Source organism: Canis aureus, chromosome 31 (assembly GCF_053574225.1).
Source record: "Canis aureus isolate CA01 chromosome 31, VMU_Caureus_v.1.0, whole genome shotgun sequence".
Taxonomy (NCBI): Eukaryota; Metazoa; Chordata; class Mammalia; order Carnivora; family Canidae; genus Canis; species Canis aureus.
In genome coordinates, this window is record NC_135641.1 from 15,731,885 (window position 1) to 15,750,713 (window position 18,829).

The following is an 18,829-nucleotide window of genomic DNA, read 5'->3' on the forward strand; positions in this document are numbered from 1 at the left end:
GTTCTGTATCCTTTGTTGTGGTTTCTTCTGGAATGTTAATCGCTGTGGGTTTTATTTTTGGCTCACGCACACGTGCTCCAGACGTCCTGAGGTGCTGAAGTGCTTCCTTGTGTTTGTCCGTCCAGGATGCAGGGCCTGTATTACAACAGCATCCTCCAAGTCCAGGGATAGCTCAGTACGCTGCTTACTGGACCCAAAGCCCCAGCGCCCAGGTGTCCTGAGGCCTTGTGTCAGATTCCCAGGCAGGCGGCTTCAAAGAGCAGGAACGTGTTCTGACACGGTTCTGGAGCTCCAAGGCCAAGCCAGAGCGTCCGGGGCCGTGGTCCTCTGAGGGTCCTTCAGGGAAGCTCCTTCCTGCCCCTTCCTATTCCTGATGCCAGGTCATCCTGGGCTCATGGCCTTGTCCCTCCAACCTCTGCCTCCCTCATCTCAGGCCTCCCCCATGTGTCTCTATGGGTTTTTTTACAAGGACCCTGGTCCTTGGATACTCTAGGGTCGTTTCCAGATCCCTAACTAATTCCCAAAGAGGGTTTTGTCCGCAGGTTCTAGGGGTACATCTTTTGGGGGCTCTGTACCATTCCTGTGGGAATCTTAGGGAATGGGAATGCGGGGGCTTTCCCTTTATAGAGGAAGGTGCCTTCCTATGCCCGGTCCAGCCTGGAGCTGCCAGGGGGGCCCTGCAGGGTCAGCCCACCCGTTCCTGCCTCTTGTTCCCCTGGTGTCTTCTCTAGGGACCACAGCCCGGCTCTGCTCCTCCTCACGCTGCTCCGCCCCACCGTTCCTGCTGCGCTCTGCCCGCCTCAGTGTTCAGACCACGTGTGTGTCGTGCTGAGCATGTCTGTGGTGGATGGAGCAGGGCTGGTCTGGCGGGAGGTGCATGGTGCTGGGGCCCCAGGGTCCTCACTCCACCTGACTTCTCTGAATTCTAGAGAATTCTCTGAATCCTCATGAATGAGTGTTAGTGTTCAGGTGATGCTGATGAGAGAACATTGTGTACGTGTTATGTCGTTTTTCTAGCAAGTGGGGCATTTTGAGAGGGTCTAGCATGTTGTGTGCTTTGGCAAAATAGCTGCTAACTGGCATTTACTTGATTGCGGATCAGATGGCGTCTGCTTAGGCCGCTGCCACAAAGCACCACAGACTGTCTTTTAAACAACACGTGTATTTCTCACACCCCTGGAAGCTAGAAGTCTGGGATCAGGGTACCAGCAGGCCAGGGTCCCGGCAAGGGCATCTGCTGGATTGCAGACAGCCACCTGCTCGCTGTATGCTCACACGGTACAAAGCCGAGAGAGGTGCTGAGCTGTTGGTTAGGACCCTCCGTGGTCTTGCCCTTGGGAACGGTGACGCAGGTCCTCTGTGAAGACAGAACCGTGTCATCCAAGGTGGTTACAGAACAAAAATGAAATGAAGGCACAGCTCCTCCAGAGGAAGCAGGACAACCCTCCTCTTACAGGAACTTCCTGCAGGAAGGCGTGCAGGTGCTTGGGGAAGCCAGCCCTGGGCACATTGGGCTAGTAACTGTGAGCCTCGTCCAAATAAAGGACTATACGTCCTGTCTGGAGAGTGGAGTTAAACTGAGTATTTTCTGAAGCCCAGGCAGAGACTGGTAATTAGCAGATATGGATTCCACTTTAGTAATGCCGAAGGGTCCTCACAGGCTCCTGAGCGTGAGGCGGTGTGGTCCCTGGTGAAGGGTGCAGGAAACTTTCAGTTTTGTGGAAATGTCACATGTTCTGATTTCTTCTTTTCACTTTTAAGCTTCAGGCTGTGGAATGTCAGCATTCTGGGGAAGTTCTGGGGTTGGGGGCATGTCATCTCCCCTCATTCACGCACAAATTACATGAAGCCGCCTCTCCAAGTCTTGCCTTCAATTATGGCTCACATCACAAGTCAGTTGTAGAAGCTCATGGTTGCATCTGCTCATCCACCTCCCAAGGTCAGGGAGCTGAGCCCCATACCGTACCCTCCCCCCTGACCTCCACCTCGGGGTGTCGGAGGGAGGACCACCAACATGCCCTCCGTGTGCAGGCGCCTTCACATAGACTGTACATTCGTAGTCATGTCAGAGATGCCTTACAGAGATACATGTGGGGGGATGATGGACCTTACAGATTTTATTACAGATTTTAATTAATTTATTACAGATTTTAATTAAAACTCAAACATGGCACATCCCAAATTGCATCCCCTACTCCCTGATTTTGAAGGTAAATCTGGATTCCCGAGAGCAGCACGTGGCCAGTGGGTTGTCGCTGGCCCTGACTTCTGGCTCCTCTCATATGTGTGGTTTAAAACACGATGCCTTTGGACCCTTTGACAGCTCACAGCTTTGGTGAAGAGATGATTGTTAAAAATATTCAAAATATTTTCACCTTTGGATTTACAAACACCAGTGGGGGTGATGAGCCCAGTGATTCTTCATTCTTACATTGTCGGTTTACATTCTGCATCCTTGATGTGGACACCTGGGCGTTTATGAACCTGCATGGACTACGAGAGGACAGGGCCTTCTCACATTCTGGCGGGATGGGCAGCCCGGGCCTTTTTGCAAACCTCGCACCGGGCTCGCTAGACACACAGCCATGTCTCCTGTGTCCTCGAGAGTGGGCTGTTCAGTTCTGGGGTCTCCACTGTGGGGTTCACCTGGAGGTCCCCCGGAGGAGGTGGGGTCTGAGATTTCACGCAGAGGACGAAGCCCTGTCATCCTCGGAGTCTGGGGAGCTTCCCCCCAGCTTCTGTGTCAGGTTCATCCCGACGTCGTGAAGAGCCATCCTCGTCCATTGTCACCGGAAGAGGGACCTGTGAGCCCGACTGTGCTCTGTGACACCAGCCTTCCCTCCCAGCCCTGAGAAGATGGCAGGGCTGCTGCAGACATGGGGCCTGCCAGCTTCACTGCGGGGGGCCTGCGGGTGACCCCCTCGTCCTTCCCTGCCGTGCATCATCACAGCAGAGTCAGGAGGAGTTGGCGAGGAATGAGGGAACAGGGAGAGAAGTTTCCACATGCTGGGGAAAAAAACATCACTGAGGCCACATGCGGCTTAGATTTTATGAGCCCCCATGGACCTGACTGCATAGAATTTTGTTCTGTTCTTTTAAGTGAATTTTCTTTTCCCTTTTGGAAGACCTCCCAGAAAGAAAAGTCACGACATATTATTCCTTATGAGTGATAAAAACACTCAGAAGAGAAGCCTGGAGCTGAACCTGGACCCCGCAGGGATGTGCCCGGCTGTCTCGGTCCCCCACACATCCTCCCCAGGAGAGGACAGTCGTCGTGTCAGTTTGGGGTTTCTCCTCTAAGAAGTACTTTCCCACCTTTAGATGCTCTTGCGAGAGAATCAGGCTGCTGTTGCCATCAGCTTTGGTCTCAGGGGCATGTGCCATGTGCCGTGCGTGGCATGTGTGCCGTGCTGGTTGGGACTACCGCCGTGTGTGTCCTGTGTGTGTCCTGGGGCGCCTGTGACTGAAGGCCGCGACCTGGGTGGCTGAAGACCACAGATGCTGATTCTCTCACTCTGCTGGGGCCGGACGTTGGGATCGAGGTGTGAGCAGGGCAGGCTCAGAGGGAGTCAGTGCAGGCGACCGCAGCCTCTGGCGGGTCCCCAACTCCTGGAGAGGACGTGTCCCCAGGCTGTGGGCACAGCACTGCAATCTCGGCCTCTGTCATCCCGGGGCCTCCTCCCGGCATGTGTGTCCTGTCTCCCGCCCCCGGAGAGGATGCTGGGCACATGGTCAGGCCCTCCCTAGTCCACCACCACATCATCCTAAATCACTCACACCTCCAAGCACCATATTTCCAAATAAAGTCATGGTCCTGGGTATCTGGGGTCAGACCATCCACCGGTGTCTTTGGGGGACACAGGCTGCCCGGGACAGGCTGCTGAGGTTTAGGCCACGTACCTTGAACTCTCTGACTCTGAGCATTTGACCCCCCAACCCTTCCTCTGTCAGCACAGGGGGCACGGGGTCAGCCTTACTCTTTTCCCTCTCTCCTGGTTTACAGGCTAGGGGCACCGATGTTGGTACTTCAGGCCTTGCAGATCGCATGGCTTTGTGCCGTCGTGGGAGGGAGCTTTGATGATCACTGACCCACCACCTGCCCTTCATGACGGTGCTGCCCTTGGAGCATCTCAGGGGGCTCCCCTCCGCCCTGTGCCAGGGGCAGCCCCTCGTCCTGCTGCCCCACACAAATGCCTCTCCTTCCTTTCCAGCGCTGATAAAGTACATACGGCCAGTGTTTGTGTCGCGGTCGGACCAGGATTCCCGCAGGAAGACCGTGGAGCAGATCAGAAGGCGGGCACAGTCAAATGGGAAGTGGCCACAGGTAATGCAGTCCTGCTTGCACTCTGAGCAGACTGATGCCGGGAGCCGTGGTGGGGACCTAGAGGTGGGGGCCGGGCCGCAGGGACCCATGGGGCCAGAGCTGGCTTTCCTTCCCTGAGGGCTGGGTCCTTTTCCTTCATTCTATGATGAGCATGAATTCAGGATTACACTAAGTGTCAGGTACATCCGGCCCTAAAGTTCTAAAATGGAAAGAGATGAGGAAAGTATCCTCCTATGTATCTCGAGTTCTCCCCGGGCGGAAGTTGGCTAAGCTGCCCTTGGGGTTGGCACAGTGTCCCACCTGAATCGCATGCCAGTGCCTACAGTGTAGCCATTTGCTCCTGAGAGCCCTGGATGGGCATCGCCCACGACTGTCTAGCTCCTGAGGGATTGCCAGGACCCCTCAGCCAACGTCAGCTCTGTTTCTTTTGAGGCAACATTGAAAAGAGGAGACCCATGGACCATCCGTTCTGGTTCAGGGACAGTGTAAGGCCTGAGTCCCAGGCACCCTGCCTGTGGGCAGCCCCTTGGCAGCTGGGACGTCTACAGTACCCTGGCTGCTGCCCCACAGCTGGGAGCAAAAGCGTGGGCTGTATTTTCCAACACGTGAGGGAATGTTCATTTTACATTATGTTGCTGGAGGTCAGTGTGAGTCAGAGCAGTTTGGAAGTTCCAGGGGAGCATTTCTCCACAGGTCCTGTGGTGGTGTTTCTGGCTGCTGGCGCATCTGTGCCAGGCTCTAGCCCTGGTCCCGATGCCTTCAGTGAGGGGCATCCACTGTCCCCTCCACTCTGCCCCCGTGGTGGCTGCCCTGAGCTAATGCTGCGCCCATGCAGCTGTGGCTGGCCTTGTGGGGCCGTGGGCACCCCTTGCACTCTCTGAGATGCGTGCTGTTTGCATCTTTGCGTTGCTTCCAGAATTTGATAGAACCTGTAGTTAGAGAGGAAATCCGTTCATGCTTCCATCAGGCGCCGTAACTGTTTCAATCGAATGTCATTAAAGCATTTTAAGCACGTCAGCAGTGCAGAAAATAGACTTATTCAGGATTTCGTTTGTTTAAGGCTAACTTTTTTTTTTCTTTTCATTCCAAGATGATGATTTTTCCAGAAGGAACATGTACCAACAGGACCTGCCTAATTACCTTCAAGCCTGGTATGTGCTTTTCTTAAATTCTTTGTTTCTTCTCCATGAGCAAGCGGTGGAGACCATTGCTCCAGTGGCAAGGCTGGATTCCCACACAAGTGCCACTCAGGCTAGAGATGGTCCTGGTCTGTCTACTGCGGGGCAGGCGGGGCCTGTGGTTTCCCTGAGATGGTACAGCCAGCATCCATGTGAGGAAGCCTCCCGGGTACCCAGTGACCCTGGGCCTGGAGGGCATGGCAGGAAAGCTTGTCCTGCCCTAGGGCTAGTGTGGGAACTGCCAGTGGATGACCCGTGGCCCTAAAATAACCTGATGCCCCTTTCCGTGCAGGCGCCTTCATCCCCGGGGTTCCCGTCCAGCCTGTGGTTTTACGATACCCAAATAAACTGGTAAGAGTGTTTTCCTGGGATTCTGCGAATTGCCTGGGCATGAGGATTTCCACTTGTTTCAGCGGGCAGCTTCTGGTCAGTCCCACTGTTCAGAACAGCTCAGTGTTTGTGCACAAAGTCCCATCATCATGGGTCATGGAGCGTCGGCCCTTCTTCCTGGCCGATCAGTCCTGACGTGTCGACGCGAGACGTCCCCCGTGTCCTCAGCCACCCATCTACCTGGGAGATGTCAAGAGTGTTGAGGGTCTGAGGCTGGAGGCAGTGAGAGGTATTGGGTGACTGTGTTTAATGTGCCTTCACTGTACACCTGCTCTGCGCAGGGCTCTTCACCTGTGGTAACCAAGCAAAGTAGGGAAGGGCATTTGGGGCCCGAGCACCTGGGCGATCTTGACAGACGCCCGTGCGGGAGAGGCAGGAAGCCCGGATGAAGACACTGCGGGGTTTGGTCGGAGCCCTGCTGTGGCCTCTGCATATGTGTCTGTAGAAGCAGCCGTGGTCGGCCGCCTTCCTCGGGGCCACACCAAGCTCCCATGGGTGCTCTTCGGTGCCGGCTGCATCTCATTTCTGCTGGAAGCCACCTGGGGTGGATGTCCTTGCACCTTGACGGGTGTTGGGCTTGCGCAGCCGAGACTGGTCCAGGCACTCGTGTCCGTGGGCACTGGGTGCACCGCACTGTTCCTTGGTCAGGACACGGGTTGGATTTGCTCGTTGCGCTGAGTTTTCTCCCTGTCACAGTGTGTCTGTGAAGGCAAGACAGAAGCTCCATGGTCACACACAGTGGGTCTGGAGTTGCTCATATAGACGCAGCAGATTCTGTGTGACGTCTGTGGTCCTGAGGGGCTGGCCCCGTTTCTGGGCCGGGCCCACACACCGGACCCAGTACCTACAGGTGCAGACCCCTCAGGACAGTCAGGAAACGAACGTCAGTCAGAACCAGTAGCCACACAAACTGACGGGTGGAATTATCCTCTCAGCACATAAGTCCATCTGAAGACGTGCGTTCGTTAGCCAGTGTCTGGGGATGAGAGAGTCTGTCATCTGTGGCATTCTAGCTTCTCCATTTTTTAAATTTGACTCCTCAACTTACCTTAATCAAGTTGCCCTTAGTGGGTTCCAGAAGCGTTCAGCTTCATTGTCAGAGAAGCAGAGCGGCTGCTCTGGGCTCTCTTCCCGGGTCTGTTGCGGCCGTCGGCTGCCTCGTTCCAGGAAGAACTGCCACTGACGGCTCCGCGTGCAGGCCTGTGCGGAGGAGGAATGGGTGGGGCCGGGTGGGAGGTGCTCCCAGGGGCCCGTGGGAAGCGAGCAGGTGGGTACAGAAGAAAGAAACTCCCTCGGGGGACCGGCTCAGGGCAGAAACAGGTCATGTGTCCTCTGGCGTCCACACCTGGGGGGCTGGCGCAGCTGCCAGAACTGCGAACGGGAGCGTCCCCTGCGCTCAGGGCTCGGGGCACACACATGGCCTCCAGGGGTCCTGCTGCCCCCTCCCGAGCCTGGGCTCATCTGCTGGGCATCTGTGGCCAGGCGTTGAGGCCAGAGCCCCAGGGGTGCAGGTGGATATGGGTGGGGACAAGCCTCACGTGCAAGTGATGCTGACAGCAGGGCTGGTGTCACGGGACTGCTCACAACGCCTGCACTGAGCAGGCTCCTGTGTTGTAGACTGAAGTTGCCAGTGGCCCCTTGAATGGGGTTGGGGGTGGAGGTGGGGCAGGAAATGGGCCTGGGGTGCCTTCTCAGGCAGTGCCAGAATTGCTGACTTGGAGCAGAGGGAGGAGGTGAGTGTGTCTGGATGGCCTGTAGGCAGCAGGCACCCACCTGCCTCCTTGTCCCACAGTGGACTTGGGGTGGTACTGGCATGTCTGGGGTCGGAGGTGGACCAGGTCCAGGGCCAGCCTGAGGGTGGGCACAGCTGTGGAGGGAAGGACGCCCCACATCTGGTTGTGACTCATTTTGCTCCTTTTCTGTCCCCAGGACACTATCACATGGACATGGCAAGGACCTGGGGCGTAAGTCATACACTGCGCTGTCTTGTGTGTCCCATCCTCCTGGAAAGCTCAGGGGCCACTTGGGTGACTGCCCTACACACTGATTCCTCCCATAGTCAAGTTCCACCCCCTTTGAGAACCGTGTGTACAAACCCAGCCTGTTCTCATGCTCCCGGATTCCAGGACTAAGTCAGTTATCGTCAGCTCCAGTGGGAGGGTGACCTGGAGCTGTTGCCAGCTCAGTGACCACTGTCACATCCGCAGCCACAGCTCCCGGGAGAGAAAGGGCTGTGGGGATGGCTCGGGGGCTCCGGGCACCTGGCGTTCACAGCAGAGGGTGGCTGGTGGGGCTGGACGGCCTTCCCAAGGCCCCTGGGCCAGGCATAGGGAGTGGATGCTGGGGAGGGGCCCTGAGGGCAGCATGTGTGGGTGTGGTGTTAGCGTGGCGGAGGCTGGAGCCTGTAGGGCATGGTGGCTAGGCTCGGGGTGGCTGTCACGGAGCAGAAGCCAGGTACAGTTAAGCAGTGTTCAGTATACAGTTAAGCAGGCATTTATCCCTGGCCGAGAGGAGCGATGGACCAAGGACCAGGGACTCTAGGTGGCACCCTATCTCCAACTTCTGTAAATAGAAGGGTGGTGATGCTGGTTCTGAGGTCAGGAGTGCTGGGGCCGGCCTTGGGGTTGGCATGACTTAGGGTCTGTTGAGTCTGCATCACTGGGGACGGCTGGGTCACAGGCAGTGTCCCGTGGGTGAGGTTTCCGGCGTGGAGGATACAATGAGGAAGTAGGGGCACCCACAGGACAGAGGAAGGCTGTGGGAGCGGGGGAGGGACAGTGAAGAACCCCATGTGGTAAAGGTAGCCCTGTCCTCGTCACTGTGGTGTTGGGTTCCGCTGTAGGTTGAGGGAGGCACAGCATCCCCGTGAGAAATAACTGCCTGTAGTGCCCTCTGCAGGGGAAGGGCGTCTGCAGTGTTGGCTCCCAAATTAGAAGTCATTTAATTAAAGACATTGAGAATCTTTTAATCTAAATGTTTTAAATCTGTTTGGTTTTTTTCGTTTTTAAGGTTGAAAATTTTGTGGCTCACGCTGTGTCAGTTTCACAACCGAGTGGAAATTGAGGTTTGTATGGATGCAGCGTTACAGTGTCCTATCCGAGTGTGCGGGTGTGGTGTGAGTGCATAGATGCCACGTGCTGCGGAGTCCTACTGGGGTCTTGATGTGATGCAGGTCATATGGGGTCTCGTGATGCAGGTCATCAGGGGTCTCGGTGTGATGCAGGTCATCCAGGGGTCTCAATGTGATGCAGGTCATATGGGGGTCGATGTGATGCAGGTCACTGGGGGTCTCGGTGTGATGCAGGTCACTGGGGGTCTCAGTGTGATGCAGGTCATCGGGGGTCTTGGTGTGATGCAGGTCACTGGGGGTCTCCGTGTGATGCAGGTCACTGGGGGTCTCAGTGTGATGCAGGTCATTGCAGGTCATCAGGGGTCTCGGTGTGATGCAGGTCATCAGGGGTCTCGGTGTGATGCAGGTCATCAGGGGTCTCAGTGTGATGCAGGTCATCAGGGGTCTCAGTGTGATGCAGGTCATCTGGGGGTTTCAGTGTGATGCAGGTCATCCGGGGTCTCAGTGTGATGCAGGTCATCTGGGGGTTTCAGTGTGATGCAGGTCATCAGGGGTCTCGGTGTGATGCAGGTCATCAGGGGTCTCAGTGTGATGCAGGTCATCTGGGGGTTTCAGTGTGATGCAGGTCATATAGGGGTCTCTGTAGATATGATGTGACCTAGTGTGTTATGGACTGAGCAGCACAGTGTTAGGCTGCCTTCCCTGGGGTCTGCACAGACACGTTATAGGATATTGTGCTGGTGTCTACACCAAGCAGGATGCGGTGTTGCCTTGTCCCCAGGATGCACTGTATGAGTGCAGCATAATGTTATCTGTGCAGACATGATATGGTACTGGTGTCTGCAGGTGCGTCGTTAGGTAGTTGGTGTCCATAGAGATGCCATGTTGGTATCTGCACACATGACCTCCACAGTGTCACGCTGCTGTCCGCAGGCACCTGTCGTACAATGTCACATTGGTGTCTGCAGATACAATAGGTCATCTGCCTTGCTTTGAAGTCTTTTCTCCTCCTCTGCTCTTTAGAGGTTCCTCCCCATGGTTTTTCACCAGGCATGCGTGTCTTGAGTGATTTTGCAAGATTCAGATGGGTTTTTAGAAATCTACAGGGAAGTTAAACCTTTCTTTTATTAGGGTCAGCGTAGCTTAAAGGCATTTATAATTGGCACCTATGCAGTGAATTCGTTTTTGGCATCTTTCCATGGTACCAGTGCTGCTGAAATTGGATGGCAGATCTGTCATCCTGACTTTCTGTTTAATCTGTGGTCAGATCACATAACCGGCCTCCAGCTTGGCCCCCTGGACGTGTCAAAGTCAGGACACCCATTCTCTCAGCTGGATCATCCACATTCGTGCAGCGTGTACATTTTATCCAAGTGGACGAGGAATAGAGTTTCTTTCCTTAAAAAAGGGAATCATTGGCTGGTCCGGCACCTGAAAAGTAGAGTGAGCCCAGACACAACATACAAAGCGTTTAATGAGGCAATTCGCTACCTTCCGATGAAAGTTGCCGAGTTGCACTGAATTTACAAATGAGCCTGGCCATCAGCCAGGTTCCAGGTTTTTCACTTCAGTAGAACATAAGCTGCTTAATTACAACACACTGAGCCAAGAGGTCCCTGGCCGGGGTCCAAGGGTGGCAGGCTGTCCACGCACAATGTTGCATGTGGCTCACCTGCGGGCAGCCAGGAAGCAGTTGTGCAGTGGGGCTTAGGAGGAGGACGCCTCCAGGCTGCACTGCTCTATCTCGGGCCTCGTTCCCCATTGTAAGGGTTGAAAAGAAACCCTGACTTTTTGAAGTCACTCGGAACGTCTTTGCATGTGCTGTGCCAACAGGTGCCGGTGGTAGAGTAAACCGTCACTGTGGTTTCCGTAGTGTTCAGAATAGGGTAGTGGGTGAGTGAAAGCACATGATGGGCACTCATACGGCTCCAGGGTGTGCCTGTGTATTACGTGTCTGTACTGAGAGAAAGCTCAGCGGTCTTTACCTCGTCTGCACAGCCAAGTTGGCAGCAGGGTGTGGGACTTGCAGGACTTAAAATGCTGCATAAGTGTCGCACATGCAAAGACACACGGTCACAGGACAACTTATGATCTCACAGCAGTGAGTGTCACATCTAGCAGCCTTTCCGTCATGTGGAAGTGATGTATTATCCCCAATGCAGGCTGAGACCTTTAGAAAGGGAAGTATCCAAAGAGTAAGCGTCTGTGGGAAATACGATGCACTTGCAGCAGGAGCTCTGTGTCAGGGGAGTGGTTATTCTCGCCGGGCATCGTGGGTTCTAGTCACACACGGACGTGTATGTGCGTGTGCATGTGTGCTGCGACATCGAAGGTGGTTCTAACGGAAAGTGCTCTGACAGTTGTTAATTGTGTCAGACGTGTCGCTGTCACTATGGGGCCTGGTAATACATGTGGAAGTAACGCAGCTCTTTCTCTACTCTCAGTTCCTCCCCGTGTACAGCCCTTCGGAAGAGGAGAAGAAGGACCCTGCGTTGTACGCCAGCAACGTACGGCGCGTCATGGCAGAGTGAGTACCCTTCGTCTTGCCATAAGGGAGTCAGAGGCATCTGCTGGGACTCCCGACCCTCTGTGATCCCTCGAGTGTTACTCAGGGCTCCTGTGCACCTGCTGGTTCCTTCTTAGCATCACACAAAACATAGTCACCAGCATTCAGGAAACAGGGCTTTGTGGAAGTGATGAGTAAGTGTTGACAGCATGTGGGCAGGATTGTGTGTGGCCACGCGCTCTGCATGCGCTGTCTCTATTGGGTCGTACTTCTGGACCTGCTTCATCACTGCTTCACTTTATACATCGCCCACGTGTAGGTAGGAACCAGTAACCACGGTGTGGGACGTGGGCCACTGGTGGGGCAGCTGTGCCGGGCCACCCATGGGATCCAGCTAGCGGACCGTTTGCTCATCTTCCTCACCCTGTTGGAGTGCTTGTGTGGTGTTTGCTAGCGTTTCTGTCCTCTTTCCAGTTCACTGTGGGAACCACACACCTGATCTTCTAAGATAATGGGCACGACTCCATGACAAGCATGGGAGCACTTGGGTGGTGTGTCGGCTGTCTTGGATGCGGTGATGTCAGCCCGTGCCCTCACCCACTGTGTCCCGTCTTCTCTCCTGTCTTCTGCTCCCAGGCAGCAGGGGCTGCGGCTGCTGTGGTGGGAGGGGTCTGGGCAGCCCTGTGGCTCTGAGGCACCCCCTGTGGGCAGCTCGTGTGGCTTCGGAGCGGTTTTCCCAGGCGCTGTGGCAGGGCTCACATGACCAAGATGTGACACAGACCCCATCCCCTGGCCATGGCGGATCAGACCCCCCACATTCGTGTCCTCTGGGAGACCAAACTAAGCAAAACCATAACCTCAGTACGTCAGTTAGAAGCCTGCAAGGTGTTCACACCGTGCACACATGGCCCTTAGGCAAGGAGGCACTAGGGACACAGTCCAGTGGGTCACTGCCACCTCCTAGGGCACCTGCTTGCCCTCGGCATCCCGCACTCGGCCATCAGGACGTGGCTGACTCCTAATTTTGGGGAAGTCGAGGTGTTCAGTGACTCCTTGTTCAACCTTTCCATACAGAACAATCACAGAATCAAGGGCTTAACAGGTTAGGTGTAAGGGGTTTTTTTAGTGCACAGTCAAATAAATTAGCTAATAACATTTAAGAACATACATATTGTGAACTTCCTGTTAGTGGAGGAGAAGCATCACACCCCAAACAGAAAACAACAGATAGATCCTTGGGCAGCCCCTGCCCCAGCAGCCACAGGAGAGCCCAGAACCGTGGACGTGGGTCCTTGGACCCACGGAGAGTGTCACCCACGCCCCTGAGCACGCCTCCTCCCGCCTCCCTGTGGGGTAACCCTGGGCACTCCTGGGACAGCCTCGCTCTGTCCCCACACGACTGTGCCCATGTTTGCCATGGGGATTGTCATCGCTGTGGGAGACAGACTCGGAAGCCCCTGTTTCCTGTCCACCTTTGCATGCTATGTCGTCGTGGCAACAAGGAATTCCCTTCAGTTATGGGGGGTGGGGAGGGGAGAGGGCTTCCTTTGAAATATATGGCAAATTCTACCAAGTTTCCTTATTTTTTTTTTTTACATTCTTTAAATTTAAATTCAGTTGTCCATCATGTAGTATAACAGCCAGTGCTCAGCCCGTCACATGTGAGTTTCCTTTAATAGAAGAAGGTCACTCTACATGAAATGTGATGCAGCTCTGCATCACGGCTGAGCTCTGACCGTGGGATCCGAGGGCGCTGCCCACCCTGACGAAAGCCACCCTGGCCCCATAGGACAAGTTGAGCTTGTGGATGAGGCACCCGGTGAGGCGGTGTTCTCAAGGCTGCGTCCTCACATCCTCGCAGGTTGCAAACCTCTGTAATGCTCAGCTAACTGCCCAGCTTGGGGCAGCCCAGGTTACACATCACTGGGATTTGGGGTCCACTAGGAAGCCTTTCTGTTTGGTGCCAGAGTGGACCTGAAACGTCGCCTTCCTCTGCACATCTGCATTCAGAGGCCTCACCATCCAGTGGCTGTGGTTCCGGGCTTCTGTGCAGCAGGGTGCCTATGGGCTTGTGGGAGGGTGCTGGGCAAGCACCCGGGGCAAGGGCCACCCCACCCCTGCTTCCACCCCCATCGCCTCCCCCGCCATTCTCCGGGTCCCTGGCAGTCATTCTGTCCTGCACGGGCCACGCAGGAGGGACACGTGGGAGTGGACGGGGCTTTTCCTGTCTGTAGGCAGCCTGGGGAGATGAAGCCCGTCCTCCTCATGTTGGGACCCAGGGGAAGTTTGGAGTCAGGTTTACACCAATGTTCTCAGCGTGTCTGTCCCACGGGGCCTTCCCTGGCTTCACGTCCCAGAACACGGGCTGCGGCGCGGGCCTGTACCATCACCTGGTGCTGTCTCTGCTGGAATGGATGGGGTGGCCTTGCTGTGCCCACGGGAGCCGAAGGGACAGGCTGCATCTCCTGACAAGCCCCTGAACGCCGGCTCGAAAAGGGTCTCCTCTGCAGACCCTGTCCCAGATTCATGGGCTTTCATCCAGTTTTAAAGGTTTTAAATATTGGGTTCCCTTGGTGCTGTCCGGTCCACCTTGCTTCCTGGAGCTCTGGCCACACCCTGGGGCTGTCCCACTTTGCCGCCAGCCATCCTCTGTCTTGGACACCCCTGTATTCATAGTGATTTCTTCTTCCTCTTTAACTAAAATGCGTTTTACGGGGGGCACAGAATGAACATGCAGACACATCAGCAACAGCATGACTTGAGATGAGCCTTGTGGACCCCGGAGGTGGCAGTGGGGGTGGGGTTTGCCGACCACAGTGCATGTCCCCATGCACACGGCCCCTGTAACCCCCAGATGCATGGGGTCTCCATGGGACGTGGGCGGGTAGGTGGGCTGGTGCCACCACTGTGTGGGCCAGGTCAGGACTCCGAGGGGCGGGGCTGGGTGAGGGGGCCTCGCCGTTCCCTGGTTATCCTGAGCCGTCCTCCTCGCTCTGCTGCCCCAGGGACACTGACCTGGTACCCTCCTCTCTTTGCAGGGCCTTGGGCATCTCTGTCACCGACTATACATTTGAGGACTGCCAGCTGGCCCTGGCAGAAGGACAGCTCCGCCTCCCCGCAGATACCTGCCTTCTAGAATTTGCCAGGCTGGTGAGGGCACTGGGGTGAGTTCCAGGCTTCTTCCTGGGGCCTCTCGCAGTCCAATGGTCTGCTCAGGAACAGGGAATTCCGAAGAGCACTGCTGAGATGCTGCTTCTAAAATAGGGAGCTTCTGGAAACTTCCGTCAGGCCCTCCCAGGGCCCCCACCCCCGCAGTTGTCAGTGACCAAGCTGGAGATGGCAATGGGTGCCGAGGGCCAGTGGGGGCTATCTGGCCAATCAGAGTGCTTGTTCTTAGGTTTTTCTGAGACTTTTGCAAGTATCAGCCTGAGTCCACAGTTCTCTGTCTCATGACCCTCAGTGCTCAGCACTGCAGTCTCTGTAGGTGCCACCCCAGGGGTCGGTCCAGCCCAAGGGGCACACAGCGCGTTCCTCCTGTGTAGGTGCTCAGGCAAAGTACGTGGCGTGCCTTCAAATTATTAGAACACCTTTTTTTGAAAATGAACTTGCTCCTTGTTATGTTATGTAAGTAACTTGAGTCTTAAAACAGCAGGTACCCGGTTTCTAGCCTTCTGTAATTTTAATGAAAAATATCTTTTCCTCTTTTTGTGTAGGTTAAAGCCAGAAACACTTGAGAAAGATCTGGATAAGTACTCCGAGAGCGCCAGAATGCAGAGGGGAGGAAGGATGGGCCTCCCAGAGTTCGCGGAGTACCTGGGCGTCCCTGTCTCGGACACGCTGGAGGACATGTTCTCCCTGTTTGATGAGGTGTGGCCTCCTCAGCAGAACCTCCAGCTTTTCAGTGTATATTCTCATTAAAAGCATCGTTTGGGGATTTGGGAAGGAGAGACAGAAAACAGCCCCAACCCGCCCCCCTCGTCTCTTGGGTGCCTTCTCCCGTGCTTTCAAATGCACATAGAAATTTGACATTTAAGTTAACATTTGCTAATAAACGTAGCTGTAGTTTAGGGTTTTAAAATGGGATCACTAAAGAGCCTAGTGATACCAGTGAAATCCAGAATTCCTGACCCGGGGCCTCTTTCCTGACGGTCGGCATGCAGGGTCACCACCAGCCTTCTCCCCGTGCAGCGCCAACCATGCGTTAGAATCGGTCACCCACCACGGCGGGACAAGGGGTCATGTTTGCTCCTGGGCAGCCTGGAAATGGACGGCCCTATGGGGGGCGTGGGAGGCAGGAGACTGTGCGCCATACCTGCCATACCTGCCGTTCCCTGGATGTTCATGCAGCAGCGTGGACGCCTGTGTGCACCTGGCAGGCTGCGGCTCAAAGGGCTCTGTCAGACATGAATGTTGTGCGTGAACATAGCATGTTCATGTTTCCTGTGACAGTGTGGCGTGTCGTGTGTGGCAACAGGGTAGTCGTGGTCTGGCGAGTGGGAGAACCAGGGAGAACCAAGTGACTGAGACACACTAGAGACTGTGCGTTTGTGGACTCATGGATCTTGTGTTCCGCAAGTGACACGTGTGCTTCCCGCTCAAACCGGGTGGGCTGACCGGGAGACAAGCCCTTTGTAGAGGCTGCTTGAGCCTGTGTCTAGGCCGCACGGTCCTGTTGTCAGAGCCCTGGCGCCGCTGTGTCTTCACACAGGTGTTTTGACAAGTGTCATGTGTGAGATGGGGAGCAGCGAGCATGGCCTGGGCATAACCAGGCAGTACTCACGGGCACCAGACCTCTCACTGCCGCACGTGGGTCGTTAGGGTCGGTTTACCACTTTAAGTACATGAGGCAGACACTCCCCGTTCAGACACACAGCCTTGGACCCCGAGGCCACACACCCTCCCAGAGCCAGGAGCACGTAGGTGCAGGGGCCTGATGAGAACCCACCTGCCCAGCGCTCACCCTCCCTCCAGAGACCAACCACCATGTGCACTGGACACCTCGACGGCCGGCTAGGCACAACTGCGGGACACCTGTCACTTGCTCTCAGACGATGCCCAGGCGCCCCCTTTGCCAGAAATCTCCCCGTCTCCCAGTCGGCCCCCTGGCTTGTCCCGCTCACTGTGGTGCCCGGCTCGCTGGAAGCAGCAGCCTGCCCCGTGGCGAACCCCAGCACCCCTGAGGAGATGCCGCGGGGAGGGTGCGGTGGGCTGGGCGTGCGTGCCCACCACATGGGAGCTCAGGACGCACCTCCGTGCTGAGCACGCTGCTCTGCCACAGGCCGACTAGGTTCTCAGCACAATGTGAACCTTGCCGTTTGCCAGGGGTTTTCTTGAAGTAAGGCCGTAGCCGGTGACCACCCTCGCGGGGCATGAACTTTCTTGAGAAGTGTTGTGCTGCGCTGCTCTCGTTGACTTTGAAAATTGGTCGTAATGGCCTACAAAGGGGTGTGGCGTGGTCCCCTTGCATAAGCCAGTTGGTTACAAGTGTTCTTTTACGATACTCATTTCATGGAGGCAGATGCCACCCAGCGATTGGCGTTAAAAGCCAGCTCCCATTGCCGTCTGTGGGGCTGAGCAGTCCCCTGAGGGCTTGTCTCTTTCCCAGGGTGGAGACGGCAAGATGGACCCTCGGGAGTATGTGGTCGCCCTGTCTGTTGTCTGCCGGCCGTCCCAGACTCTGGATACCATCCAGCTGGCGTTCAAGGCAAGTGTGGCATTTACAGGAGTTTAATCTGTAGGATCCAGGAGGCATGGGGTCACATCAGGCCTGTCGGACATTATCATATGGTCAGACTTCCCTTGTGCCTATCTCCTCACAAGCTTCTATCAGCTATCATTTGTATAAATGCTCCAGAACCTCCTTGGACCACTTTCTGCCTGTAGTTCAGATCCACACTCACAAGGGCACAGAGTAGGGTCGTTGTGAGGTCCAGGGTGCCCATAATAGGACCCTCACTCACCTGCAGATTCACCTGGCCGGCCTCACTATGACATTTCAGCTAGGATAGAGCCGGGCTGGCTCTATTCACCTAGAAACACAGTTTTGTCAGGGTCTCAGGAGGGGTCCTTCCTGCAGGTGCAACTCACATTGGCCGGGCTCATGAGAACGTGATGGATAAGCCAGTCAGCTGCTTTTCTCTCACTGCTTGGAGAATCTCCCTTTTCTTGTGTATGACCCCAGCAGACCCTCTCCATAGCAACCATGGGAACCCCTGTTGGTGCACAGTGCCTTACGTGGACTCACACCACATAACAGGGTAACAGCACTCACCAACTCTTCAGTGACTCAGTCACTTGCCAGAACCTAAGCATAAGCTGTTAGGAAGAGGGTCAGTGGGTCAGCCACCTCCTGAAGGTCGAGCAAGGTGGTGGCTCATCGTTTCATTGATGCACCCCCATGTGCCAGGCAAGGCCCAGGATAAGGGCTCCCTCCCTGACGTTGTAGGGACACACTTCTGCTGCCTGGAGCCCCTCCCGTGGGAGAGCAGGGTGTGCGCTCAGACTTCAGTAGGCCTCAGGGGTCGGTTTGTGAGCTGAGATCTGGCCGTCCTAAACCGGAGGGGTCAGGGCATGCTCAGACGCCCGGGACCCTGTGAGCAGGAGAGGGGACGGCTGCACAGCCAGGGGGTCATGGGGTGACACCGGCCTCTGCTTGCAGATGTATGGGTCACACGACGGCTACATCCACGAGGGAACCCTGTCCAGCATCCTCAAGACTGCCTTGGGGGTGACAGAGCTCAGTGTGACCAGCCTCTTCCAGGCCATTGACCAGGAGGGGACAGGGAGGATCACGTTTGGTGAGTGGCCTTGGGGCAAGGGGATGGAGGGCCCCGGTGAGCAGGGATGTGCCCAGGAGATGGGCACGGGGACTCCAGCAGGAGCCCTGCCATCCATGACCCCCAGGGCACCCTGTTGTCTCCTACAATATGAAGTTCTCGGGAGGAAGATTCTTTCCCAGGCTGGGCAGGGACAGGTTACGGGATTTTGAACCTGATTTGAACAGGGAATTAATTTGTCAAGCCAGTTCCCAAGCCGACCTTGGAGCCCCGGTTCAGCGCTGTCCCCCGGGGCTGCGGGCAGTGTGTGCTGCAGCTGGACAGGACTCCATGGGGTCCATGATTCAGGTGCCCCTGGAAACGTGAAACCTGCCCCACCAGGGCCGGCCTCCGTGGGTGTGTCCTCCTGGGGGTGCAGGGTGGGGGCGGCTCCTCACCTCCAGGCAGTGTGGGACAGCCCCGATGCTCAGGGACTCGGACCTGCAGCCCCTGCAGGCTGAGGTGAGGGGGTTGGGGCAGTGGGATCCCAGGACGGCCAACCCCCTCGGCGGGCCAGCCAGCGGGCACATCGGGAAATGAATGTAT

At 55.9% G+C, this 18,829-nt stretch overlaps 1 protein-coding gene across 2 annotated transcripts in view; it reads left to right on the forward strand.

Moving 5' to 3' along the window:
• The window catches only part of LPCAT1 (lysophosphatidylcholine acyltransferase 1), a 46,445-nt gene that overhangs the window by 24,118 nt on the left and 3,498 nt on the right, over positions 1 to 18,829 (forward strand). For both annotated transcript variants that reach the window (XM_077879648.1, XM_077879649.1), the window contains exons 4-13: positions 4,212 to 4,324; positions 5,415 to 5,475; positions 5,795 to 5,853; positions 7,822 to 7,856; positions 8,902 to 8,956; positions 11,407 to 11,489; positions 14,507 to 14,632; positions 15,182 to 15,335; positions 17,074 to 17,172; positions 18,127 to 18,265. In XM_077879648.1, coding sequence (XP_077735774.1) covers positions 4,212 to 4,324; positions 5,415 to 5,475; positions 5,795 to 5,853; positions 7,822 to 7,856; positions 8,902 to 8,956; positions 11,407 to 11,489; positions 14,507 to 14,632; positions 15,182 to 15,335; positions 17,074 to 17,172; positions 18,127 to 18,265 — 924 coding nt within the window. The remainder of the gene's footprint in view (positions 1 to 4,211; positions 4,325 to 5,414; positions 5,476 to 5,794; positions 5,854 to 7,821; positions 7,857 to 8,901; positions 8,957 to 11,406; positions 11,490 to 14,506; positions 14,633 to 15,181; positions 15,336 to 17,073; positions 17,173 to 18,126; positions 18,266 to 18,829) is intronic.